The 27,617-nt window shown below is 33.8% G+C and overlaps 2 protein-coding genes across 2 annotated transcripts; both read right to left on the minus strand.

The window, feature by feature from the left end:
* Window positions 1-2,133: 2,133 nt before the first annotated feature.
* On the minus strand, window positions 2,134-5,669 carry LOC133818030 (serine/threonine-protein kinase PBL34-like). Its single transcript, XM_062250713.1, has 6 exons — window positions 5,133-5,669; window positions 4,125-4,456; window positions 3,895-4,030; window positions 3,443-3,582; window positions 3,235-3,358; window positions 2,134-2,952 (listed from the first exon to the last, which is right to left on the minus strand). The coding sequence occupies exons 1-6, from the start codon at window positions 5,320-5,322 to the stop codon at window positions 2,438-2,440; spliced, it is 1,437 nt and encodes a 478-aa protein (XP_062106697.1). The 5' UTR covers window positions 5,323-5,669; the 3' UTR covers window positions 2,134-2,437.
* A 17,374-nt stretch (window positions 5,670-23,043) lies between these two features.
* On the minus strand, window positions 23,044-26,438 carry LOC133818031 (protein CLP1 homolog). The gene is made up of 10 exons (XM_062250714.1): window positions 26,120-26,438; window positions 25,968-26,036; window positions 25,785-25,880; window positions 25,316-25,557; window positions 25,039-25,177; window positions 24,889-24,945; window positions 24,221-24,355; window positions 23,875-24,110; window positions 23,680-23,724; window positions 23,044-23,592 (listed from the first exon to the last, which is right to left on the minus strand). The coding sequence occupies exons 1-10, from the start codon at window positions 26,339-26,341 to the stop codon at window positions 23,505-23,507; spliced, it is 1,329 nt and encodes a 442-aa protein (XP_062106698.1). The 5' UTR covers window positions 26,342-26,438; the 3' UTR covers window positions 23,044-23,504.
* Window positions 26,439-27,617: the final 1,179 nt, after the last annotated feature.

A 27,617-nucleotide genomic window follows, 5' to 3' on the forward strand; every position in this document is an offset into this window, starting at 1 on the left:
ATCTTGTAGAGAAAAGATTTCCACGAGGTGGGAACTCTTGACATAGAATACTACGTTCTTTTTCAGTTGACTATTGGATCAAATTTCCATTGTTAAACTTAAAATCCGAAACAAGTAGATTCTGTCCGGTAGGTAAAAGACAGCCTAGCCTTTTGGTTCGGCTTTTATTCTTATGATCTAGCCTTTAGAGTCAATGCTAAGTTGGCATAACGTAACTTTACAAAAACATTGTAACTAAAAAAACTACAGCTAAAGTAGCTAAAAATTCAGCCTTCCCTATTTTATCATTTCGGTTTCCCTCTTTTGTGTATAGAAACAGAAGACAAGAAAGCTTATCCAATCTCCTTCATAGTATTAAAATATTAATCACCAGCAATGTTGATGACATCGTTGGCTGATGTTGCAGAAACAATTTTAATGAAGGCAAGAGCACTGTCCTCTAATCCATCAACAATGGCAATATCTTCTCAGCTGTTATCCCAAATAGTGAAGAGCATAAACATCTAAGAGCATGTTATTAGTTGATCACAAGCGAAATAGTAAAATCATGTTGTATCTAGTTGTAAGGGTGCACTCACTAACATGAAATCTCCATTATCCACTTTGTACTGCGAGCGTTAGATAAGGCTCTATATCCAAGATGAGGGTCTGGACGATAGAAAAACCATAGGTAGACATGGCCTGTAGTATGAATTGGTTAGGATATAAGGTCTTAAAAGAAACTACACAACTATGTTCAAGTTAAACTGCCTTCTCAAGCTCATCTTTAACAGCTTTTGCTAAGTGGCTTTTCTGCTCAAAGACAGCATCCAGTTCCAGTTTCAGTGCACTTGCTCTGATAACTGAAAGAATAACACGAGTAAGCTAAGCTAGTCAAGCAACAAGTCTAGATAAAGATGATGAACCACAAGGATGAATTCAATAGGTCGTAATCTTGTACCAATAATATCAAGTCTTCAATCCACAAAAGCAAGGGTTTTTTTTTCCTTTCCCTCTATTGTTTTTTTGCGTAATTATATTTTTGGATTTACAATCATATAGCACTAGAGAGACCCATATAGGCTTGGATCTATCAATATGCATTTGCGACAGACTAGCATAATCTTGAAACATAAAGCTCCAAGAATCAATAAGTCCAATTACAACCATGTCATAATGATGTATACGGAATAAGATTTCCACACACTTATTGGAAATATAAGTCAAGTTTCAATCAATATATGTAAATAGTTAAGTTTCAATTAGGGGAACAGAAATTTTTTAAAAAAAATCCGCGAACCTTGATCTTTGTCTCACGTGGAACATCAAGTTGACTGACCGCAAAGAATTTCCACCGGCAACTTGGTACTCAAGACACCAAGTTAAGCAGTGACACCCGGGCTCAAGCACATTGTCAAGCTTCCCAAAAATGTACTGTCACAACTGCCTTCGACAGCTTCACTAGAATGCAACCAGGTTCTATAACTCCAACCTAAGATGGTATTTTTAGTACCACAGCTTATAAAAAGCAAAGGACTTACCAATATCTTGGCAACTAATCACATATTTGTGTGTTTATTGCCATGGCATGCTGCTTGTTCTGCTCTCTCTTGCAACTTATACTTATCCAAAATGATATATCTTCTGACACTTATAAGTAAACCAAGTAAGCAAGAGAGTATGGATCTTCGAAAGGACTTACCCTGCTGTGTAAAACGAAAGAAAAATTCAGTCACAGAGAAAGGCAAGGTTTGTCTCTTCTGCTATGGTGGGGAACCAAACATGAACAAGCAGTTTACTTTGACTTGAGAGCTTAGAAGCTCAGCTCAAAGCTCCACGTCATTTCAATTTATAAAATGAATAATTTTTTAAAACAAACATTTTAAATATATATACACACATCATATTATAAAATGGTTTTATGTTCCACGTTCTTAGAGCTGTACAAAAAGATGGCATACTGCTCAAGAAAATAGATCATTTTTTTTTCCTGAGAACGGACCTGACCGCTTCAGAATATAGCATGAGAAGTGTTGCAGCTCACTTTTAAATCCGGAAAATGTTTCGATTGCAGCTTGAAATCGTTGTTAAGTTGGATTAGATTTATACAGAGAAAAGTAGGATTAATCTCAAGTCTGTCAAAGTAAACAGATATAGTAGCATAAAGAAGCATTATTTTTAAGCAACGAATTTCCATAAAACATTATGTTACACAAACTGACACTCCCATATAATAGCTAATCTCTTTACCCAACCACTGTTAACTTAAAGTCTCAACTCCCTCAACTAGACCAGACCAATTGTGTGGTGCAACATCATGCATGCACCCGCTGTTGAGGCTGAGGCTAGCTTGTTTTGGCAGTAGTTTAAGCTGTGGTTGAAGATGTAGTTTTAAGAAGCTACATACAAAATGGTAGTTGAGACAATAGAGATGCAGAAAAAATGGCTGCAATTATTTTTATTTCCTAATCTGAGGAAGTGGTGATAGGCCAGGAAGATGATGGGGAGAAGCTTGAGCACTACTTTGGCTGGACAAGGTTCTCGCTGGCGTTCCTTTCCTTGGTGGGAATCCTACTTGCATCCTATTGCCATTCTTGGCATTCGGCATGGACCTGGACCGTGCAGCTTGCATAGATTGAAAATAATAGGATGAGCTTGCCATGTCCTTGAGTTTTGGCAAAGGTTTTAGGGACTCAACAACTTCACTCATCAAAGGTCTAGCTTTTGGGTCACGGCTAAGGCAGTGAGCAGCAATCTCGATAGCTTTTTGTGCACCTTTGATTGAAAAATGACCTTCAAAACGAGGATCCATCAACCGATAGAACCTTCTCTTGTCTCCAAGAAGTGGCCGTGCCCATTGCACAAGATTGTGCTCTCCGTTTGGTCTATTTTTATCCATGGACCTTCGGCCAGTTAGCATTTCTAGCAAGACTACTCCAAAACTGTAGACATCATTTTTGGATGTCAGATGCCCTGCACCAAAAAAAAAATTGTAAGAATAGAAGCTAAATCAAGTCATAATTAAAGATACATTGATGACACGAGTCTACAAGAGTAATAGAAACGAATAAATACATAAAAGCTTGGCAGAACGAATCTTCCACCCAATGTATTGCTACGAAAAGATATGAATTGATAATAAAGAAACTAGTAGAGCAATACCCATTTAGCTATTTCAATTTCCTGGCAGGGTAAAGAAAGCAGCAAATGAGTAATCCAGAGTCAAGATAGATGATTATTTATAACCAAACTCACCAGTCATTACATACTCTGGTGCCGCATAACCATAGGTACCCAGAACTCGTGTTGAGACATGAGTGTCATTTCCCTCAGGACCATCCTTTGCCAGTCCAAAATCTGAGAGTTTGGCGTTGTAATCCTAAAAAATAAATTCACCGTTTAGAATTGTAGACAAAGAGAGGAAGTAAAGAGTTGTAGCTGTCATTCACTTATAATCACTTACTGCATCTAGGAGGATATTGGATGTTTTAAAATCACGATATATTACAGGCCTTTGAACTTCTTCATGCAAAAAAGCAAGACCCTTTGCAGCACCAAGTGCAATTCTCATTCTGATCGACCAAGGGAGAGGCACCGACCCTCCTTCAAAAAACAAGGCCATTTCATGGTAATGCTAGAGCAATTTAAGATCATGAGCATTTTACTAATTATATCCCAAGCATATAAATGTATTAGCATACCCAAAATGTTAAGATTCATTTTATAAAAAAGATATGAACATTGGTGCAATCATTTAAAATTTACAATGTTTATTCATATTGACTAAATTCTAAATCTTGGTAGACTTCTGTAAAATGGGATATTTTTTTTTCAACAGAACAAAAGAAAAAAGTAACATACAGCAATAGCATGATGCAGTTTAAATTATGGAAACTGTAAGGTTCGGTTAAATACTTCTGAAGAGGTGGTTCTCCAAACTTCCCCGAGGCATGAACTCATAAACTAGTAATCTATGATCCTCCTCGATGCAGAAACCAATCAGTTTAACCAAATTAGGATGGCTAAGGTCACCAAGAAAATTAATTTCAGCCTGAAATACAAGGCACATAAATCATGATAAGAATGAAAGTGGATAAAAGAAACAATAAAAAGACAAAGCAAAGATGAGTAAATAGAAACCGTACAAGCCATTCTTTATGACCCTGAAGTCCATCATGGTTAAGTGTTTTGACAGCAACAGTGAGTCCAGTGCCAGGTTTAACAGGAGCAGTTCCATTCTCTTCAATCCAACCTTTAAACACACAGCCAAATCCACCCTCACCAAGAAGACTCTCAGGTCTGAAATTCCTAGTTGCTAACTTAAGATCATTAAATGTGAACTTTCGGAGCTGAGAAGCAACCCTCAGTTCTTCACTGAAATTAGGTGTAGATAAAGTACTTTCGATATTACTGGTGCTTGTTGATGACCCCACTGGAGCAACTTGTTGATCTCTGTTCTTCTCATTAGTAGATTTACCTACCACAGAACAAAATTACACAAAAGCAATTCATTGAGTAAATGAACAAACAAATTTTTCATTATATATCACGCGCACATTTATAACATCCAGTTCAATGAGCATTCATAATAAATGCTACAACATTTCTCATTTATGCAAGTCCATTAAGTATATTTGAAAACTACAAAGATATTAGGAGTCAGTTCAACACACTCCAGAAAGCCCCACATGTCATAAAATTAATATACGACCGTGCAGTTAATTATGAGAAGAAGTGCCATATTAAGAATGTTAAGCATTAGGAGGCTCCCTTGTATAGGGCATTCGGTGAAATTTTATGATGCGAAACTACCTGAGTTTTACAAATCTTTGGCCACTATCTCAAACAAAAATCCATAGCAACTACAAGAAAACAACTAGTTCTTGTCGTATTAAACTCTATCAAGTTGAGAAAACGAAGGAAAATTTGGGAAATTTGGATAGTTTCCTCAATAATATTCTCTAGGCCCAAAAACGTTCACAAAAAGACGAGACCGTATTCACACAAACTTACTTCCATCTCTATGTAAAAGCCCGTGAATTTATCAGGCATCTTGACTTGGATTAGCTACTCCAATACTTACAAAAACAAAAGAAATAAAGAAAAACCCATTCACAAAAATAGAAATGGGAAAACGACATAAAATAAATTACCACAAGAAGCGGTAGTTCCACTCATGAAGCTATCAACTTTCGATCTCGAAGGCATGCAATTCCTAAAACTGAACCTAACCCAACACCCAGTTTCCTCCACTTCCCCATTTTTCTTCACCTTCTTCTTCCCTACCCTTGATTTCCTCGCATCCCAAGTCTCCACCTTTGAAGCATCAGGCCCCAATCCCATCTTCTCAAAGCTCTCACAATCAAATTTCAAGGACTCACAAGCACAATAATCTCACACATCCCTTAGTTCCCATTTCAGACCACCTAACACCGAATGCTTTAAACAAATAAAAGGCATCAAACAGGTACTAAAAGCTCATGTAAAAAAAGATTGTACTACATGAATAAAAAGAGGAACTTTTTACTTGTATGATGAAAAAATGAGAAATTTTGATCAGACCCAATTGGGCATAACGGGTTCAGAGTGAGATTCGGAAGAGAGAAGCCGAGAAAGAAAGCAAGAAGGCGTGGAAAAAGAGAGCGCTTGAGAAAAAGAGAGAAGGAAAGTTTTGCATCATTCAGGGGCAGGGCAGGTCGGGGTGTTTGAAACAGAGGAGCTGGGCAGGTCGGGCAAGAGAGAGAAAGAGGCTCTCAACAGTGACCTTTAGGCTTTAGCTTTAGCATATTCTCAACCCAAACATCAAATCAGACTAAATGTGTATTTATTACTAATTATGTAAATATTCCCAAAGATATCTTTATTTAGTCTGATTTATTTATTTATTATGGTCCATTCAATATTACTATATTTATTTGTTTTATTCTGATTTCCATACATGGAAATCTTTCTCTATTCACCTTCAATAATTAATAAACATGGCGTTATCTTTTTTTTTTTTAAGTGTAATAATAGTAATATTCTTCAAAAGAAAAAGTAATTTTTTTTAATAATTTAGTATATACTACTAATTATGAAATGAAACATAGATTTTCAATTCGGTAATTCCAATTAAAAAAATTACATCTTTAATAAGAAAGAATAATGGCTCTGCCTACACTTTATCTTGGTGGAACCAATGTAAATTGGTCCTTGATTATTAATCCAAACGTATAATTTAGTTTATGATTCAGCTAAAATGTTCGTTATTTTAGTTTTTAAATTTAAAAGAGAGAAAGAGAGAAGCTGTTATTGGATTTTATCAATAGAGTTTTGTGTACTAATACTAACATTAGCAGGTCAGGTGGCATGTGCGCCAGCATGTTATGGTGATTTAAAATATGTTATATTCACATTTTTTTAAGTGAATTTTTTTTTATTTTTTTTATGATAATATTAATCAATTAGTTATATATTCTTAGTATTCGTTATAAAACAATTTCTGTGGCAGAAGAATCATTATTGTTTTCTTTTGATTTGATTTGATTGAACATTGTTCAGGACATTTCTATTAGTGGATATTTTACAAATTGTATTAGAAATTTTATCAAACGTATGAACTACATACACTACAGATTTTTTTTTTGGGAAAAAAATATACATATTCATATTTATTTTTCAATAATATAAAGTAGCTTTTAATGATATTAAAAAACAAATAGATAAGAATAGTGCTGAAAAAAACAACCAAAAAGGCATATCTGATGGCAGCTGGCAATGGCATAAATTGTCAATTTATTTAACTAAAAAATGGAGATTATTTTCACTTTGTGAACTTATTTCCCAGCCCTATAATCACATGTTACATTAATTTACATGTTATGATTCCCAGCAGAGGAAAAGTTATCTTTTTTTTTTTTGGACAAAAAAAGGTTATCAAATTATTAGTTTAAAAAATAAAATAAAAAAGTATGAGACAAGATCCAATAGTTTGTCTATTCCAAAAAAAAAAAAAAAATCCAATGGTTTGGATGGTTAATTTCGATTTTGACCTCATTTCGATCTTTATCTTTAAATTTAGCTATTTTACCATCCTAAACTACATTACTATTATAAAGTTAGTCATTATCTATCAAAAAATAAAAAAAGAGAAAATTGAGATAACACATCATGATTTATTATTAAATATTAGAAGGGTGTTTTAATTAAAATGAATTATTTAAACAAAACAGAACAAAAATTTCATCCCTAACGTGCAAAAGGACATGTAATAGCAATACAATTTTGAGTTACTTAGGTTTCTATCCTAAAATTCATATATAATCTACATATAAAATGTGTTTCTTTTACAATTTTTATTGACTTTAATGATCTCTTTTTTAACTTTAAACAGAATATACTTTTAAAATTAATTAAAAAATAAGATAGAATGAATATTTAGTAATTATATTAATATAAATTACATTATTATAATAATATTTAATACAAAACTAAATATTTAATAATTATATTAATATAAATTCAAAAATGTATAATACATAATCTTAATTTTTATAAAATTTGGTAGAATAAATATTTAGTAATTATATTAATATAAATTCAAATAGTATAAAATATCATTATTATAATAATATTTAATTCAATACAAGATATTTAATAATTATAATAATATAAAATTAAATATTATAAATACATTATATATATGTATGATTGTACAACTACACAAACTACACAAAGAAAGTAGAATAACATTTCTCTTTTATCAATAATAAAGAAGTTTATCCTCAAATCATTGAGGTGTGCTTTGAATAATATAATGAATATTTTATACATTGAATATAATAGTTTGTGAGTTGTGATCTAAAATGTTATCATATTATTATTATTTTAAAAAACCATAGACAATTTTTTGGTTTAATTTTTCTTTTAATATATTTTTGTCATTCTTTTATATATAATATTGTTTATTTTTTAAAATTTATATGCCAATCATAAAAAACATAATAATAAAAAAAATTAATAAATTTTCTAAATAAAATTAAGCAAACATGCATTGAACTGTTGCTTGCACCTGGTATATATATATTTGTAATTGTAAATAGGATAAAACTCATTTAGTACCCTCTTACAAACTTCATATCCTATGTTTCCAATAATAGTGTTGTTATTTGGCACCTTAAGGTGTCCAACACCACATGAGGTGGCACCTTATAGTTGGTTAGCAATACTTCATAATTATTATTAAAGTCAAATGTATGAGACCCTATATTGGATTGCACCAATAACACTATGTCACCTCCTTGTGGTGTTGAGTACTAGTAGTGCCCCTTAGCAATTCTCTTTCAATAATGATTATCTAGTACCTACTTTGTAATTTCAAACGATACTCATTTGGTAGAAATACATACTTTGGTATGTTGATTTCAAATTTAGTCAACAATTTTTTTAATATGATCAAATTATCCTCAATTAATAATTAAATAATCAAAATAGATTTTAAAAAATAACTTTGACACATATTATATTTTTATTAGTCCAACTTATAAATTTTTTAAAATTACAAAAATAATTAAAAATATATTTTAATTAATAAAAACAAATTAAAATAATTAAAAAATAATAATTAACTGTAACGTCCCAAATTTCATAATAAGACTTAGGGCTTTGATTAGGGGGCTAGGAAGACAAATTATGGAATTATGTGTATTATTATGTGATTATGTGAGTTATATTATAATATGACTTGATATGCATGTTTAGGTGTATTGAATATGCATGTGGGCCAATTTCTGTTTAATTGGGTAATTTTCATAATTTGGCACGTTATGGGTATATTTGGCATATATGTGGTATGTGTGTGGTACTACATTACTATGTGGGTATGTTTGGGTTACTCAGCACGAGACGATCTTAGGGAGCAAGCTAGTTGGAAAGTCACAAACAGATTCATACTTGACTCAGAGTGAGTCAATGGGTATTTTGGGTATTTAGCACATTACTGGGATATTGGGTAATGAGAATGATTATTTGATGATAAATTGAGAGTTAGTGAGATCATTAAGGAATTCTGGGAATTTTGACTATTTTACCCCCGGGGGCATTTTTGGGACTCAGAGCATTAGGATTTGCTTAAGATTACTTAAACTTGAAGTAACATGTCACAAATAAAAAGAACGTTCATAACGTTCTCTCTCTTTCCCGTTCCCTTTTTGACACCGTTCGCATTTTTGAAGGAAACTCAAGTTCTAGGACTCGGATTCAAGCAATGATCGATGCATAGCGATTTTAGGAAAGATTAGAAGTTTATTAGCCATAGGATTTCGTTGGGAAACGACTTAATCAGAGGTAATCCAAGTTTTAAGTTTTCAAGTTTTTAAGCTTTGATTGAATTTTATGTTTTGATGATTTAAGACTTGGGTTTTAATAGTTTTGGATAATTCAGATGTTTGGGAACTTTGATTTTGGGATTTGGATATGTTTGGATAGGTTTTTGGAATGTTTTAAGTGGGAGAATACGCAGGTTATGGCTGGGTTCGTGGTCGGGCCGCGGCCCAGGCTTGACGGAAATGGTGAAGTTGGCTGATGGGCAGTTAGGGTCGCGGCGTTAGGCACAGGCAGAGAAGGGGCTCGTCCCTATTTGGAGGTGGGTCGCGACTCAAAGATTAGGGGGGGGGGGGGGGGGGGGGACACGCTTAAGGGAAATTTTGGCCATTTTGGGTTTTTAATCATGGGAACTTAATTCTAAGGGCTTGGGATCAATCCTACTAGCTAGTTGAATAGGATTCGACGTCCCAAATTCACTAATAAGGCTTAAGGGCCTTGATTAGTGTGCCTGGAGGGCATAATGAGAATTATGTGTGACTTTAATGATTAAGATGCATGATTATGATTTAAAGCATGTTATATGACTAATTGAATATTTGAGATGCATGACTATGTGTATTAGTATGCATGTAGGCCCTGATTAGGTTAGAAGGGCATAATCGTAATTTTGTCCATTATGGGCATAATTGTTTTGATATATGTGATAATTGTCAAGACCACATTATTATTTGGATATATCTGTGATTTGTGACTCGAGACGATCCTAGTGAGCAAGGTAGCGGAAAAGTCATGGCGGGGATTTATACCCGGCTCGGGATGAGCTTAGGGGTATAAATGGGAATGTAGCGAATATACTGGAGTCTATTTGGACATTGAGGAATATTATTGGTGGTTAATTAGGTATCGAGAATTAAGCGGGAAATATTAGAGACACTTGAGGAGTTAGCGGAAATTGGGTAAAATGACTAAAATGCCCCTAAGTGGATTAAAGGGTTTAGAATTAATAGGGAGGGTATTAAGGTCATTTGGCTTTTAAAGATGGGTATTACTGAGGCTTTATGTTAGTGAGATTTGTAGAATATTACAGAAGTCTGAAAAGAAAGAAAAAGGAAAGGAAAAGAAAGGAAGGAAAACAGAGTGGTTCTCCTTGGGTCGGTTTGTGGTTCTCTTACCACTTTTCTCCATTATTTTTGAAGCAAAATTCAGAGGAGAGCTAGTTCAATTAAGCCACAAGGTTACTAAGCTAAGATTGAGGATTTGACAAGGGTTTAGCAAGGTTAGGCCATCACTTGAGGTAAGGTTCTGTAATTTCTTCAGTTGTTGGTTTGGTTTCTGAACTATGGTGTATAAGTGAGTTTGATGGGGAACTTTGGGGAAATTCAGGGCAAAGGTTAAGGAAAAGCAAGCCAAGGAGGTCTAGAGACAGCTTGTGGTCGAAATCCTATCAAAGGTATAAAGCCTAAATTATAACTTTGTTGTTCAATTGGTTTCTGCTGAGTTTTAGTGTTTAGGAGTGGCTATGGTGAATTCTGAGTTTGTGGATGAATGTGCTTGAGTTCTAGGTGTTTGGAGTGCTTGGGATGAGTGGAGTTTGGTCATAAGGTTATTTTTGAGGTTGGGAAAGGTTTGGAAGAGTTTTGGTTGAGGTTGGTTCGGGGAAAGTCGCAGAAGGGAAAAATTGGTGTTGGCCAGTCTGTGACTAGCGCTACAGCGCTAGGCCATGATGCTGAGGGGATTTTGGCTTCTGTTTGTAGCGTTGTAGCGCCCTCCCATGAGCGCTGTAGCGCTACCCTGCCTTCTGAAGGGGATTTTAGGGTTGTTTGCAAGGGCTTTTGACCTAGGGTTTGGGGTTTGTGTAATATCCAACATTTTCATTATACATTTTTTTTATTATAAATCAGAGTTTTAATACATAAAATATACAAGTTTACAAATTTAAGAAATAGTAATGGAAAAATAGTATTTAAAATATCATTTTATGTTTTTAATGAGATTAAAGAGAGAGAAACTTGAATAGTCAAGTATTGGACCCGAATGTCATATAATTTTAATTGGGGATTTTTATAAAATTAAGAAAGTTTTGCTAAAGGGCTTATTTGAAAAGAATTTTAGTATTTTGGGTCCAAGTGTAATTTTTAAAAATAATAAAAAATAAAAAATAAAAAAAAAAGAAAAGAAAAGGCTTCAGCCTTTCTTTTTACCCGAACCCTCTCTCTCTCTCCTCAGAAAACCTCTCTCTCTCTCTCTCTCTCTCTCTCTCTCTCCTCTGCGTATTACTGTTGCCGACGACGCAGGAGTACTTTCCGGCCACCATTTTTAGCCACGCGCCGGACCGTTGGATTCAGAGGCCTCCGAACTATCGACCCACGCGGGAATCTAGAGCTCACTCGCCGATTAAACGCCTCAACCACTCGATTTAAGTTCGGCCACCCCGCGACTTCAAAGTTGCGATTCGGCCACCTCGGGCATCCGTTTGTCGATCCGTCACCACCATCGTGCTCCTCGTGTTGTGGGCTTCAAAACCCAATAACTTGTTCCTACATCTACCATAGTTGGGTGGTGGGCCCACCACGAGCCACCGCGATCCACCGTAGACCGACGGTCGAAACTTAGTGTTCGAGGTTCCGAAGTACGTTTTGAGTCTCAGAAAATCATCGTTTGACTTGTTGTGGAACCCGATCATTTTGGTATAATTTCTTTAACCTATATATTGTGATTTAATTGTGATTGATTAGAGTAATTGTTATTATGTGTATTTATATTATATAATTATATATTATTGATATATGGAATATTTTCTGTAAATTACTGGCTGTCTGGGATTATATATATTTTTGATACAGGTTTTGATTTTGGAATTGTCCACTTTATAGCCGTTGTGCTGTCCAATTTTCTAGAAAATATTAGATATTAAATAAAGTATAAAAATACATATTTAATTGATTTTTCCATTAATATGGAAATTATTATGATTAATTAATTTTAATTATTATTGTTATTGTTTTGTTAAGTAAATCAAGAATACAGTTTTATGTATATATATATCTATGAAAAGTGTGATTTATAGTAAACGTATTATTTAACAATTATTCTTATATGTTAATATTTTGTTAATATTTGAATATTAAAATAATATCAAATATTAGTTTCTTACAGTTATTGATATTTGTAAGACCAGTGAATTTTGGAGAAAGTATATTTATTATATCACTGGAATTGATATTATGACTATTTAATAATAATAGAAATATTTATATTTATATTATTATCATTATATTGATTATTACAACTTTATGTTAAAAATATGATTTCTTTTATAAAATGATTATTTGAATATATACATTCATATACGTATTGCTATTAAAGTATTTTGTTATTAATATCGAAATAAGTTTAATTATAGACGATAATTATTATTTTGTTGGGATTATTATTATTATTATCATAAGAGTACATTATCTTATGAGCAAGGTTTAAAGCATTGTTTTATATGAAGAGTTATTTGCATTACGTTGATAATAATTTATTATTATCATTTATATAGTTTCTGGTATTATTAATATACACTATCAATAGTGTATATTTATGATTTTGATAGAATTTAATAAATGATGTGCATTGAATAGGATTTGTATGGATTTGATTGATTGACTCTTGGTGAGGAATTTTAAAATAAGCTAAGGACCTAAGGTAAGTAAATCTCACCTTTTGTGCTTAAGTGTAAGATGCATGACTACATTGATTGTGTACATCTGATGAGTTAAGTATGGTATGATGATGATGCATATGATAAGTATGTGAAGAATGGTTATATGAACACCATAAGGGTGTTGTGTGATATGTAATTGATGAATTCTGTGATATGTGAAAGATGTCTTACTTGGTTAAGAATGATATGAATTATGTGCAAGTATGTGTTCTTATGTTGATGGATATGTGGATTACTCTATGTTCATGATTTGTTATATGTTATGATATATGAAGCGTTTAAGTTTTTAGGCTGGAAACCTTAGACCTGAGCCATAGCTCTACGTTAAGGTATAACAACGCCACCAACCCAAAGCTTCATGTATTATGACTAAAGATGTTTTGAGTTATATGAGATGTGATACAATGCCTTGATTGAATACCATCAACATCAGTCATGAACACGAACATTGGCATTTCAGCATCAGCATGTATGCATGGCATGTACATTTATGTGATATAAGACCATGCATATGGATATGAGAAAAGTTATGAAATGTCTTGAAAAGTCTTATGTAAAGTTAAACATTTTAATGACACAAGGCTTAAGCAAAGTGATAATAAGATGTTTAAAAAGGGTGCCACTGTTTTGATGAAGCAATCAAGTAAGTTCAGTAAAGAAGACGGAAGTCTATAAGACTTATAGTGGCTGCCCACTAGTGTGGGCTAGGTCAGAGTTGACCATTCAGATATGTTTGCCATGTTTCCGTCTTTCTCCTCCATATGTGTAATAAGTATGGCAGCTATGGCAACGATGAAATGAGTGTTATGATGAGCCTAGCTGAGATGATGGCTAGCCGGAGGAGAACCCATGGGATTCTATATGATATGTGTAACAAGCCCTGCAGGCATTGGCTGAATCAAACAGTGTGCACAAGTGATATTGGGCCCATAAAAATGTGAAACTAAAAGAAATAGCATAAAAGTAAAGTTTGAAAGTGCATGAGCAATAAATGAAATGCATAAGTATATAAGTCAGCATATTAGTATATGTGCACTACAAACTCACGACATTCATGTGTATGTGTATGCATGAGATTTGCTTACTGAGCGTTAGCTCATTATGTTATTTTCCAACATTTTTCCAGGTGTGGCTTTAGCTGTTGAGCAACTTGTGGAGCACGGACTCAGTAGCAATGCAATAATGGTTTAGAGTTTTCATATGGCTGCCTTAAATTTAAAGTATTCATACGTGTAATAATTTCTTCTAATAAGTTTATATAAAAGTTTTAAATTTTTCTGTATTTCTTCGTATCATTTTATTTAATTCTTTTGGTCAAGTGCCTTACATACTCGTAAACCCTAGAATTACGAGTATGTGGCAGACGTACCCTACCTTAGGGACGTTACAAATGGTATCAGAGCTTTGAGTTTGTAGATGTCGTATACTCGTTATGTTATTAGATTTTGGGATCTGAAATGCTACTGAGTTCCGCCACAAGACAAGCCACACGTTAATGGTTAGTATAATTTATCCATATTTTAGTTAATGTATGTTAATGATGTTGTATAATTGTATTAGAAACTCATTGTGTGTTTGAGTTTCCATGATATAAGTATGAGCTTGGATTAAATGAATATTCTCATGCACGGTAGAGAAATTGAAGTTTGTTATTTATCTGAATGCATGGCTTTATTATTGATGTGATAAATAATTGATGATTTATCGATGTCAATGTTTGGATTGTTAATTGATATTCTCAAGCTTTGAAAGTGATCTATCAGTTCAGTTAGTGTGTTAAGGGTTAATATGTCAGGTTAGTGTTTTGGAGAGCAAAGTTTTAGGTTGTTGCTGAGAGCACACACAATAAGAGACTTTAGTGAAACAGTAGTAATATATAGATAAAAAAAAAAAAAAAAATACATAATCTATTAAGGATTGGGGTTTTGGACACGTTCTACCTCGTCAATCAACTTTTGTTGTTCAACTCTAAGGGTCTCCCCAGTAGTTTGCAGTGTCTGAAATTTTTCCTTCATATCGACTGAGTAGTTAGCAAGAAGTGTAGTTAAAGTCCCATTCTCCTTAACCAACTTCTCCTTCTCTCGAGTCAATGCCTTGTTGGCATTTCTAATGGTTATCATCTCTTGTTTTTGTGTTTCTATATACCTTTTCAAGTGGTCAACCTCTTGTTCTCTTGCAAGAACCCGTTGGCCTAGGTTTGAGACCGATGCTGCCGCCTGAGTGGTAAGAACTAAGGAATCTTTTACAGCTTGTAGGTCTGACCTATGGGATAAAATTATTTGGTCTTTAGGGGTGAGTATGCTTTGACCTATACTAATGGCCACCTTTTTATCGAGCATAGCTGAATCCTCCACCGTGACAAGGCCAGTATCAGAATAAAATTTGGGAAGCCAAACTCTGGGAAATTGAGTATTTCGTTCTGGGATGTGTACCGTAGGATACACCATTAGTTGTGGTAGGGGTGCAGAAATTTGTGGTGAAGATTCGATAGTGGGAAGATTTGGCTCAGGTAAAGCTAAAGTTAGGTCTAAGTTCAGCTGAGATGATGAGGATGCCATGGGTTGCTTAGCTTGAGTAATGGATGGAAGTAATAATGACTTGGTTTTCAAAAGCTTGAGATTGATTGTGTTTTAGTGTGTATGTGATGAATTTTATTTATAGAAAAATGTGTTGAACTGTTGGGTCATTGGATCCTTGAATTTGTTTGTTTTCAAGATAGATATCACAGATTTTATCTTGTTCAATGTGTTACGCTATCCTCTCTGATGATGAAAGTCAAACTTATTAAATTTTGTCGACATGGAAATCACTTCTATTGATTTTGCGATCTGATTTGAACATGGAAACAATTTATAAATTGTTGAATGAATCGAGGTGATAAATGTTATTTACTGAATTACTCTGTAGTGTGAATTACTTTCGGCGATTAAATTATAGTATATTAGCTGTTTTATTCCGAAAGTAAGATAATGTATTACTTGTGTGAAGTGATGACTGAGTATTATTGGTATAGGTGTTGAAATGAGACATGTCTAACTTATTAGACATGTGAGAATTATTCGTTTTAGTAGATGAAGTGGTGGATTGGTCAGTCAAGACTTATCCCATGTTTTATTCAATGAAGGGATACTAAGCTAAGTGTGTGAATTTCCGAGTGGCCACGGTTATTTGCATTCTAGCATAGTATCAATATGCCCTTTATTATTTTATACATTTGGAAACAATTTTGATTTTTAAATGTTTTCTTAGAGAAAGAATGAGAGTCAGGCTTTTCTGAACTGGTACCTAATGAATGGCCTATCTCACTATTTCTCATTCAGGGCAAGAAGTCGGTTTTGACAACGAAAGGGTTTCATAAAGACTTGGTTTTAAAGAATAATCTTCATCGGCTATATAATTGTTTTCTAGTTATCTAATTTTATGCAAAAAAAAAAAAAAAAAAAAAAATTGACTGTAAGACATGAAGATCAAGGATGTTTTCATGATGATGGTCATTTTCTCTTCCTACGTTATGTGGTTTGTGTTCAAAAGTATGGATGATGAGGATTCGTTTGTATTTTCGTATACATTCATTGTAATTTATACTATTGTTATAGCTTATTTCCTTTCTTTCTATATTGTAGTCCTCATGTGAGGTGTTTACACATCCTCGCCTTTTTATATATGATAAGGATTACAAGTCAGGAATAAGTTTTGTTTTCGGGGTGAAAGTAAGTGTTGTGTATAAAATCTTATGCTGTGAAATGTTGTTCTGTTTATTTGTAATGGTAGTTCTTGTCTCTGATTATCAAATTTAGTTTGAAATTTCGAGGACGAAATTATTTTAACGGGGGAAGGATTGTAATATCCAACATTTTCATTATACATTTTTTTTATTATAAATCAGAGTTTTAATACATAAAATATACAAGTTTACAAATTTAAGAAATAGTAATGGAAAAATAGTATTTAAAATATCATTTTATGTTTTTAATGAGATTAAAGAGAGAGAAACTTGAATAGTCAAGTATTGGACCCGAATGTCATATAATTTTAATTGGGGATTTTTATAAAATTAAGAAAGTTTTGCTAAAGGGCTTATTTGAAAAGAATTTTAGTATTTTGGGTCCAAGTGTAATTTTTAAAAATAATAAAAAATAAAAAATAAAAAAAAAAGAAAAGAAAAGGCTTCAGCCTTTCTTTTTACCCGAACCCTCTCTCTCTCTCCTCAGAAAACCTCTCTCTCTCTCTCTCTCTCTCTCTCTCTCTCTCTCTCTCTCTCTCTCTCTCTCCTCTGCGTATTACTGTTGCCGACGACGCAGGAGTACTTTCCGGCCACCATTTTTAGCCACGCGCCGGACCGTTGGATTCAGAGGCCTCCGAACTATCGACCCACGCGGGAATCTAGAGCTCACTCGCCGATTAAACGCCTCAACCACTCGATTTAAGTTCGGCCACCCCGCGACTTCAAAGTTGCGATTCGGCCACCTCGGGCATCCGTTTGTCGATCCGTCACCACCATCGTGCTCCTCGTGTTGTGGGCTTCAAAACCCAATAACTTGTTCCTACATCTACCATAGTTGGGTGGTGGGCCCACCACGAGCCACCGCGATCCACCGTAGACCGACGGTCGAAACTTAGTGTTCGAGGTTCCGAAGTACGTTTTGAGTCTCAGAAAATCATCGTTTGACTTGTTGTGGAACCCGATCATTTTGGTATAATTTCTTTAACCTATATATTGTGATTTAATTGTGATTGATTAGAGTAATTGTTATTATGTGTATTTATAGTATATAATTATATATTATTGATATATGGAATATTTTCTGTAAATTACTGGCTGTCTGGGATTATATATATTTTTGATACAGGTTTTGATTTTGGAATTGTCCACTTTATAGCCGTTGTGCTGTCCAATTTTCTAGAAAATATTAGATATTAAATAAAGTATAAAAATACATATTTAATTGATTTTTCCATTAATATGGAAATTATTATGATTAATTAATTTTAATTATTATTGTTATTGTTTTGTTAAGTAAATCAAGAATACAGTTTTATGTATATATATATATCTATGAAAAGTGTGATTTATAGTAAACGTATTATTTAACAATTATTCTTATATGTTAATATTTTGTTAATATTTGAATATTAAAATAATATCAAATATTAGTTTCTTACAGTTATTGATATTTGTAAGACCAGTGAATTTTGGAGAAAGTATATTTATTATATCACTGGAATTGATATTATGACTATTTAATAATAATAGAAATATTTATATTTATATTATTATCATTATATTGATTATTACAACTTTATGTTAAAAATATGATTTCTTTTATAAAATGATTATTTGAATATATACATTCATATACGTATTGCTATTAAAGTATTTTGTTATTAATATCGAAATAAGTTTAATTATAGACGATAATTATTATTTTGTTGGGATTATTATTATTATTATCATAAGAGTACATTATCTTATGAGCAAGGTTTAAAGCATTGTTTTATATGAAGAGTTATTTGCATTACGTTGATAATAATTTATTATTATCATTTATATAGTTTCTGGTATTATTAATATACACTATCAATAGTGTATATTTATGATTTTGATAGAATTTAATAAATGATGTGCATTGAATAGGATTTGTATGGATTTGATTGATTGACTCTTGGTGAGGAATTTTAAAATAAGCTAAGGACCTAAGGTAAGTAAATCTCACCTTTTGTGCTTAAGTGTAAGATGCATGACTACATTGATTGTGTACATCTGATGAGTTAAGTATGGTATGATGATGATGCATATGATAAGTATGTGAAGAATGGTTATATGAACACCATAAGGGTGTTGTGTGATATGTAATTGATGAATTCTGTGATATGTGAAAGATGTCTTACTTGGTTAAGAATGATATGAATTATGTGCAAGTATGTGTTCTTATGTTGATGGATATGTGGATTACTCTATGTTCATGATTTGTTATATGTTATGATATATGAAGCGTTTAAGTTTTTAGGCTGGAAACCTTAGACCTGAGCCATAGCTCTACGTTAAGGTATAACAACGCCACCAACCCAAAGCTTCATGTATTATGACTAAAGATGTTTTGAGTTATATGAGATGTGATACAATGCCTTGATTGAATACCATCAACATCAGTCATGAACACGAACATTGGCATTTCAGCATCAGCATGTATGCATGGCATGTACATTTATGTGATATAAGACCATGCATATGGATATGAGAAAAGTTATGAAATGTCTTGAAAAGTCTTATGTAAAGTTAAACATTTTAATGACACAAGGCTTAAGCAAAGTGATAATAAGATGTTTAAAAAGGGTGCCACTGTTTTGATGAAGCAATCAAGTAAGTTCAGTAAAGAAGACGGAAGTCTATAAGACTTATAGTGGCTGCCCACTAGTGTGGGCTAGGTCAGAGTTGACCATTCAGATATGTTTGCCATGTTTCCGTCTTTCTCCTCCATATGTGTAATAAGTATGGCAGCTATGGCAACGATGAAATGAGTGTTATGATGAGCCTAGCTGAGATGATGGCTAGCCGGAGGAGAACCCATGGGATTCTATATGATATGTGTAACAAGCCCTGCAGGCATTGGCTGAATCAAACAGTGTGCACAAGTGATATTGGGCCCATAAAAATGTGAAACTAAAAGAAATAGCATAAAAGTAAAGTTTGAAAGTGCATGAGCAATAAATGAAATGCATAAGTATATAAGTCAGCATATTAGTATATGTGCACTACAAACTCACGACATTCATGTGTATGTGTATGCATGAGATTTGCTTACTGAGCGTTAGCTCATTATGTTATTTTCCAACATTTTTCCAGGTGTGGCTTTAGCTGTTGAGCAACTTGTGGAGCACGGACTCAGTAACAATGCAATAATGGTTTAGAGTTTTCATATGGCTGCCTTAAATTTAAAGTATTCATACGTGTAATAATTTCTTCTAATAAGTTTATATAAAAGTTTTAAATTTTTCTGTATTTCTTCGTATCATTTTATTTAATTCTTTTGGTCAAGTGCCTTACATACTCGTAAACCCTAGAATTACGAGTATGTGGCAGACGTACCCTACCTTAGGGACGTTACAGTTTGATTCCACCACCTTGTTTGGTGGAACTAGGACTTCCCGGGGGCTCGGGATTGGCCCCGAGGCTAGGTTTTGAACTTGAGGGTTGATGATAACTTTGGTCCATGATTGTGTTTAGGTGAGCGCTAGGGCTCGAGGGGGATCGTGCTCAAGGAGTCGAGGGATCAAAGCTAGTAAATTGAAAGGTAAGAAAACTGCACCCGATTATATGATTATGATAGGACTAAGTGCTCCTGATACTTGTATCGTGTCAATGATGGTATTACGCCATGGGACATGTAAAAGCTGCCTAAGAGTGCCGTACATAGTATTTGCGCACAAGGCGCAGCTTGGCCACTGGTAGCCGAGAATATTCACTGAGCTCAGCCTAAGCGTGCCGGAGTCAGTGGGATAACGGAGGGAGCAGCCTGAGAGCGCTAGCCCTAGTTATCATTTGTGCAGTGATATATGATATGAATTGATATGTTTAACGTGTTGGATACTTGATTATACTGAATGACTATATGGCTGAGATCATGTGATGCAGTGTGAGATATTGATTTTTCTATTGATTGCTTATGCTATGTTGTTGTGTTTTCTTGCTGGGCATTGGCTCACGGGTGCTACGTGGTGCGGGTAAAGGCAAAGGCAAGCTGGACCAACCCTGAGATGGAGGGCCGCGGGGTGGAGTGTACATAGCCAGCTGTTCGATCGCCATGATCCAGGAGTGGATCAGGACAGGGATTACCTAATTACCTGTTTTGCCTTAATATGGCCTGATATTGTATATAAACCTTGTGTCTTTTGTAAACGATCTCTAAACTTGTATTTTTAGGATCCCGTGTAAACAAATAATATTTCTTAATGAAAATGCGGCTTTTGAGACCAAAACATTTTAAACCCTAGTTCCTTAATAGTCTCAGTAACACGACTTTATTTAATTGACTTGGTTAGCAAGTCTGGCACTTTATAAACACACAGTGTAACAGTCTTGGCTATCCAGGGCGTTACAAGGATGGTGCTTGAGGGTCGTTTATTGGTAACCTGTGCTTGGGTCAAAGATAAGAAAACTGTACCCAATATGTGATGCATGCGATACATGTGATTATGACATGGCATGAATGTGAAATATAGAATTGATCAGGGCTTGAGTCTCTGTAAATGTGCAGGATTATGATTACGTTTGTGATCATTGAGTAAGCATGTTGAATGCCTTATATTTGGATATTTGATATATGATATATGTCTAGTTGCGTTGCTTACTTGTGAATGGCACTGACTCATTAGTCAAAAACGACATTGGTGTTAGTATTGGTCATGAAGTCTTGACTTATCAATCATGATCAGCAATAGTACTGAACGCTGGTCATATGGAATTGACCTACGAGTCAAGAGCAGCATTAGCATATTGAATGCAGAGCCAAAATGATTAGATCTAATCAACATGAGCATTAAATGCTTGACCAACCCTAAGGTCAAAGAAAACTAAAAGCGCTTGTCTAGTCTAAAGGCTAGTTACTTCGAGCCAGGACCAAAAGGCTCAGGTGACTGAAACGTCACAGGGCTTAGGGCGCAGAGCCCCAAAGAGTGACTCATTAGTCACCTACCCAGAGATAGACTCATAAGTCATCTATTTAGGGCGCGGGTCCCCATAGATAGACTCATTAGTCATCTATTTAGGGCGCGGGTACCCAGAGATAGACTCACGGGTACCCAGAGATAGACTCATTAGTCATCTATTTAGGGCGCGAGTCCCCAGAGATAGACTCATTAGTCATTTAATTAGGGTGCGGGTCCCCATATATAGACTCATTAGTCATCTATTCAGGGCACAAGACCTCATAATCATTTATTTGGACTTGTCTACATGCATGAATAGAGCTATTACTGCTAGGCATGCTTATTATGATTTAGTGACATATTATTATCTGTTTATGAGCATGTTGAGTTTTCTTGCTGAGCCTCGGCTCACGGGTGTTATGTGGTGCAGGTAAAGGTAAAAGAAAGCTGGACCATCCTTGAGTTGGAGAGCTTAGGTGATGATGCATACATATGCGGCTGTTCAACCACCACGGCCGAGGGTTTAAAGAAGAACTAGAGTTAAACCTTATTTTGCCGCTTAGGTCGACTGGTTGTAAATTTTTTATTGTAATTAACCTTTAAAATATATTTCGGGATCACAATATATATAGTAAACATTTTAGTGAAATGTTGTATTTTTTACTAAAATTTTTAATCCTAAATCTTTAATCACACTTAGTTACACGATTATGACCAAATGACTCATTTAGCAGGTTTACACTATTTGAAATACATAGTGTAACGGTCCCTAAATAGTAGGCCGTTACATTAACTTTCGAGGAAACTAGATTTTAATTTTTGAGTGCATGGTTCGCTTTTTCTCCTTTTTAGTCCAAATTTTGTATAAACAATGACAAAAAGATTGAATCTCCATAATTATCATCTAGACTAGAGTAGTAAAATAAAAATAAATAAAACTAAATATAAAAAGCTATGGGCCAAAAGTGAGAAAAAATAAAACTAAGTGCAAAGATGACTCCAATCCTATTTTTAAATAGTTTGTTCACAATGTTGGAGTCTTTTCAATGTACCCTTTTTCAATTGCATTGCACTGTTTTCCTCTTTCTGTAGGAATTTTTAATTTTATTTCAAAAGGATGATAACAACAACCTAATTGGTATCAGAAAGTAGCGTAACGCTGTAAAGCGAGAAAGGAAACACTGCCATGTTTCATTCACCGCTCCTAATTCAGTGGCCTAATTATTTGCAATTGACTAACTTGCTTTGTATTTACTTCCAGCCCATTATATTTGATTTCAACCAAATTTTCCACAACTACATTGACCAACTTTTCTAAGCATTTTTTTTTTAAAAAACACTGGCCAACTTTTTTTTTAGCCCCACTTTACAAATATAAATAAAATATTAAAAAAAAATTAACATCATTAATTTCCAGCCGGCAAGGCCAACCAACCAACAATGATATTACTGCTTTGTAACTTTGTATACCAAAAGATAACAACGTTCCCGTCATTTGCAGATATTTGTTCTAACAATCTTACCAAACTAAGCCTCTTCATAGTTAAATATAAGTAATCAACTAATCCAGGAAGTGTTAATTGGGATATTCCCTTCTCCACCATCAGAACAGACAGAATCAAGAGTTTGCTATACAGAAAATTATAGAACCACTAAACTAAACTTTCTGTGCTAAAGACATCACTACACTAAACAAAGACTCAGATTATAACATGAAAATCTAATGTCAGAGACATTTGATACATTTTTCTCCTCCATTCCTTGAGCAAATTAGGAGAAGTAATGTACAACTGCAGAGAACTATTAATGATCAACCTTTATCAACTATGATTATGAGGAGCGAGTCAAGAATTCAGTGTCTTTACCATTACGTTTCGAGCCATGTCAAGGTTCCCACAATCAGATATTTGCTCGGGAGATCACCAGCGGATGGTGCAAGATATGTGATCTTCTTCCTGCAATGTCAGATATGGATAAACCAGTCAAAACCAAGACTCAGTTTATTGGTGTTTATAAAAACTATTGAAACTCAAAATATAAACCTCTGAATGTCAATGTCTGTGATGTATATAAACCCTGCAACGTTACTGCAAGAAAAATAAATAAGCAAATAAGTGATCAGCAATCTCAGTAACGCTGCATAAAATTCTACAAGCCACCAATGTTCTTTGTTGTATTAGTATTTATAATTTTGTGAGCAGTATTATAATGGTAATTTGTAGAAGAAAGGAAGGGACCTTGAAAGAATTTCCTCAGGTTCTTTGGCAAATGAAACAGCAAGTACTAGATGGAGCAAATCCTGGTTGATATTCACAGGGACTAATCTTGTAGGATCTGCTGCAGGCTCTGCACCAATTGGCAGGGCTGACCGCGGTGCCTGAGGCCCCCCGCCAATTCGATAGACCAATAAATCACTAAAACTTGCAATATTAGAATGCGGGGAGAGATCGTTTATACGGCCATAAAAATATTCCTGGTGAAAAAAATAGCATTAGCTTGTCAATTGGAAAGAGAACCCCAAACTAGATTATAGAATCTATCAAATTGTGTAACATGTAACAACATTGACCATAAAACTGTTACCCTTATCCTCAAACTCCTGGCCTTCTGACGATATTTTACATTCCTTGATACAACCCCTCCAGATTTTTGAAGTTTTACAACATCCACATCAGGTTTGTTTTTCAGAACATCTCTGAGCATACTGCAAAGTTTTTCCTGAATGAAAATTAAAAGGAAAATTAATAATTTTGTAAAGTTCTAAATAAATGAATCTATCAGTCTCAAATCCATAAATAATTCAGGAGCAATAGTAGCACTTAGGACCTAAATTGATAGCAACAATATAACACTTGCAGTTGAGAATTCTGCAGATCCTCAGACTGAATTTAAAACAAAGTTTTGCTTACAAATTAAAAATATTAATATTATGACTATTTGAAAACATCAAATTTTCAGATAGCATACATATGAATGATCGTATTAATTTTGCTAACAAATTAGAAAAATTAATATCATGTGATGACTATTTGAAAACATCAAACTATCAGATAACATACATATTAATATTTAATCAATATTTGCACATGATGAAAGCAAACGAACAATATTGTTTCTCAGAAATTTTCACAAGTTCATAACAATTTATTTATGTATCAATCATCTACCATAAAAGGTATGGACAAATTATAATCATAAATAGTCATTGAAACCATAACCGGACACATAAATATATAAACAAGGGCATCTACCTGACCCAGAACCAACACAACGTTGATATTGAATGTGTCAATTGCATGAAGAAGCAACTGCAGAAAGAATCAAGTTCAAAAAATAAAAATCTGAGCAAAAAGAAAAAAAGTTCAGGAAGTATAAAATCCATATTTCTGAAACTTGCATACCTCATATCCTATTCCTTCTATCCATCCCATGGTATTGATCACCATGCCAGCAGCTCGAGATTCAACATTTCCCACAAATTGTCTCTCAAGCATTTGAGAAAGCTCCCTTACAAGGATTTTGTATAGTTCCACATTGTTACTGGAAAAAAACAGTTCTTAATAAAATCACAAAACATCGAAATTTCGAAAGGGGGAATTTCTACTAAACAGCACGACTTGGAGAATCTCAGAAGTTAAAATTGCATTTAGCGCGGCAGATCACCTGATCAGTTGTTACCTTGGAGTGGTGTGCCCATAGAAGTAAACCAAAGGCATCTCAAGAGGAATTCCTTCAACTGGGTCAATAGGCATTTCAATAGGAGTGGCAGCAATACATCCCGGAAGAGTTATAGATCCTTGACCAATATCCAAGTCTACAAAAGTAGGTTTCCAACCCTGTTTAGCTGCCCAACTAAGAAGCATTCTTGACAATGTACTTTTCCCAGAATCTGTAGGTCCCACAACAATGACCCGAGGCCCCTGGACCATGAAGGAGCAGGAGAGGTTGAAATGAAAATGTGCAGACACTAAAGAACACAAGAAGAGTTTTAACTCAATCCCATAACCCATTTGAGAATTGAATAGCAAACACTTTTCCTAAAACACAAGTATACAATTTCACAAGAGTAATACATACTCTTTTGTAGAAAACATATAAACATAACTCCGGTTTGATGACACGAATAGAAACCATTAACAAGAAGTACCTGAACTGTGCTGGAACCATCAGAGGACGAAGCTTTAGCACGGTTTCTTCGACCATCCAATATGGCATGCACATTCACGTAGCTAATCATGGGTGTCTGGGCAAATCAAGCACTTACAGTGACTATTATACGAACTAGTTAATAATCCATAATGAAATTAGAAAATTAAGAAGAAGAAAATACCTCATCTGCAGTGTAGTCAGTTTCAGTACTACCGTCCATTTCAATTGTGGCTCCATACCAAGTGAAAACCTTTCAAATAATTAATATTCAAAATTCAAAATCTATAAAAATAAAAAATGATAATGAAAATGCTTTGAATTAAAGAAAAATACGGCAAATTTGAGCCTGGGAGGGAAAGTGAGCCAGATTTCAGGTGGGAGCTCGGTGCCGAAAATCTCAGCCGTCCCATTGAGAAGGCGGAGCCTGAGAGAGGATTCGTATCCAACTTCGATTCGAAGCTCGCTCTCTCGCTCCAACTTCACCTGGCGAACAGTGGAAGCTGATGATGAAGCAGCCATTGCTGGCGGACCCACTGCTGCACCTCCATAAGCCATTTTTGTCAAGCTCCGCGCTTAGTGGCTTCCAAGTTCGAATCCTCACTTAATAGGACTTCTTCTACTGCCAAGTGATGGACTCTGCTTGAGAAGCTCAATAGTCACCAACTACCTAGGCCCACAGGCCATATGTTCTGCTCCCTTTAGTATGTTCTGCTCCCTTTAATTAATACCCCCATTTTTTTTAGTTAAGGTTTTATACATTTTAGGTTACAAATGAAAATATTTTGTAATTTTTAAAAAAAAAATGACCTTTGTATTCTAATGTATTGTAAATTTAAAAAAAAAAATTATCATCAGCTCAAATTTAGTTAACAAAAATGAGTTTTTTCATAAATATATATATATATATATTGTTGTTTTAGATTTTTACTGTCCTTATTTAAAAAAGATAAGATTTTAAAAAAAAATAATTACAAAGAGAGGAAATTACATGTTTTATGACTTTTTTTTAACAAGTTTACAAAATTATGGAATTAAAAAAAAAAATTATGACTTTTTTTAAAAAATTTCAATTTTATGGATTTAATTTCCCATTGTTTTTTATAAAAATTAGTTTATGTCATAGTTTTACTCTTAATTAAGTTTATTTAAATTAGGAGATTATTTCAATTATTTAAGTGTTTTTTATTTTATTATTTTTATATTAGTTCATTGTACAATATTGGCTTAGTATTTTAAAAATGGAACTTAATCTATTTTATTATTTTTATATTGTTTAATATTTATTTTTCATAATTTAATTTTACAATTGAAAATCATAAATATATTTTCACTTTACTATTAATTTTTATCTCTTGAACTTCTCTTCTTAGTGGCGTCTTATTTCTCCTTCATTCAACTCAAAACATTTTATTATTTATTATATTTTTTTATTACTGTACTTATTTTTTTAATACACATAAAAAAAATCAAATCAATTTTTTTGTTCTAGTTTTTTTTTACAAGTTTTTTAAAGATCATGATTTTTTTTCTTCATTGTTTGAGTTAAGTAACTGATTACAATCACGTTTTCATATATGATTTTTTTTCAAATTTGGATGTTCTCATCAGGGTAACCGGGTACTCATTCACATTTTCATATCAGGTTTTTTTTCTTTTAAAATGTGAATGTTTACATCAAGATAACTAGTTACCCATTCACGTTTTTTATATCTATTTTTTTCTTTCCAAATTTGGATGTTCCTATTAGGGTCACTGGTCGTTGTACCCTAAAAGTACAAGCTCGATTATTGCTGGCAAGCAATAAATGAAGGAAATTGGACTTTGGAGACAT

This window comes from Humulus lupulus, chromosome 2 (assembly GCF_963169125.1).
Source record: "Humulus lupulus chromosome 2, drHumLupu1.1, whole genome shotgun sequence".
NCBI lineage: Eukaryota > Viridiplantae > Streptophyta > Magnoliopsida > Rosales > Cannabaceae > Humulus > Humulus lupulus.

Bases quoted from the DNA above. Each gene is read 5' to 3' on its own strand.
- LOC133818031 (XM_062250714.1), bottom strand. From the start codon at position 26,341: ATGGCTTATGGAGGTGCAGCAGTGGGTCCGCCAGCAATGGCTGCTTCA. The intron at 24,946-25,038 runs GTATGCAAGTTT...TTCTTTCTGCAG, and splicing joins TAGAAGGAATAGGATATGAG to TTGCTTCTTCATGCAATTGA. The intron at 24,356-24,888 runs GTAGATGCCCTT...ATTTTCATTCAG, and splicing joins TTGTGTTGGTTCTGGGTCAG to GAAAAACTTTGCAGTATGCT.
- LOC133818030 (XM_062250713.1), bottom strand. From the start codon at position 5,322: ATGGGATTGGGGCCTGATGCTTCAAAGGTGGAGACTTGGGATGCGAGG. The intron at 3,583-3,894 runs GTATTTAACCGA...TGTTTTTTGAAG, and splicing joins GGAGAACCACCTCTTCAGAA to GAGGGTCGGTGCCTCTCCCT. The intron at 2,953-3,234 runs GTGAGTTTGGTT...TTTTTGGTGCAG, and splicing joins ACCAGAGTATGTAATGACTG to GGCATCTGACATCCAAAAAT.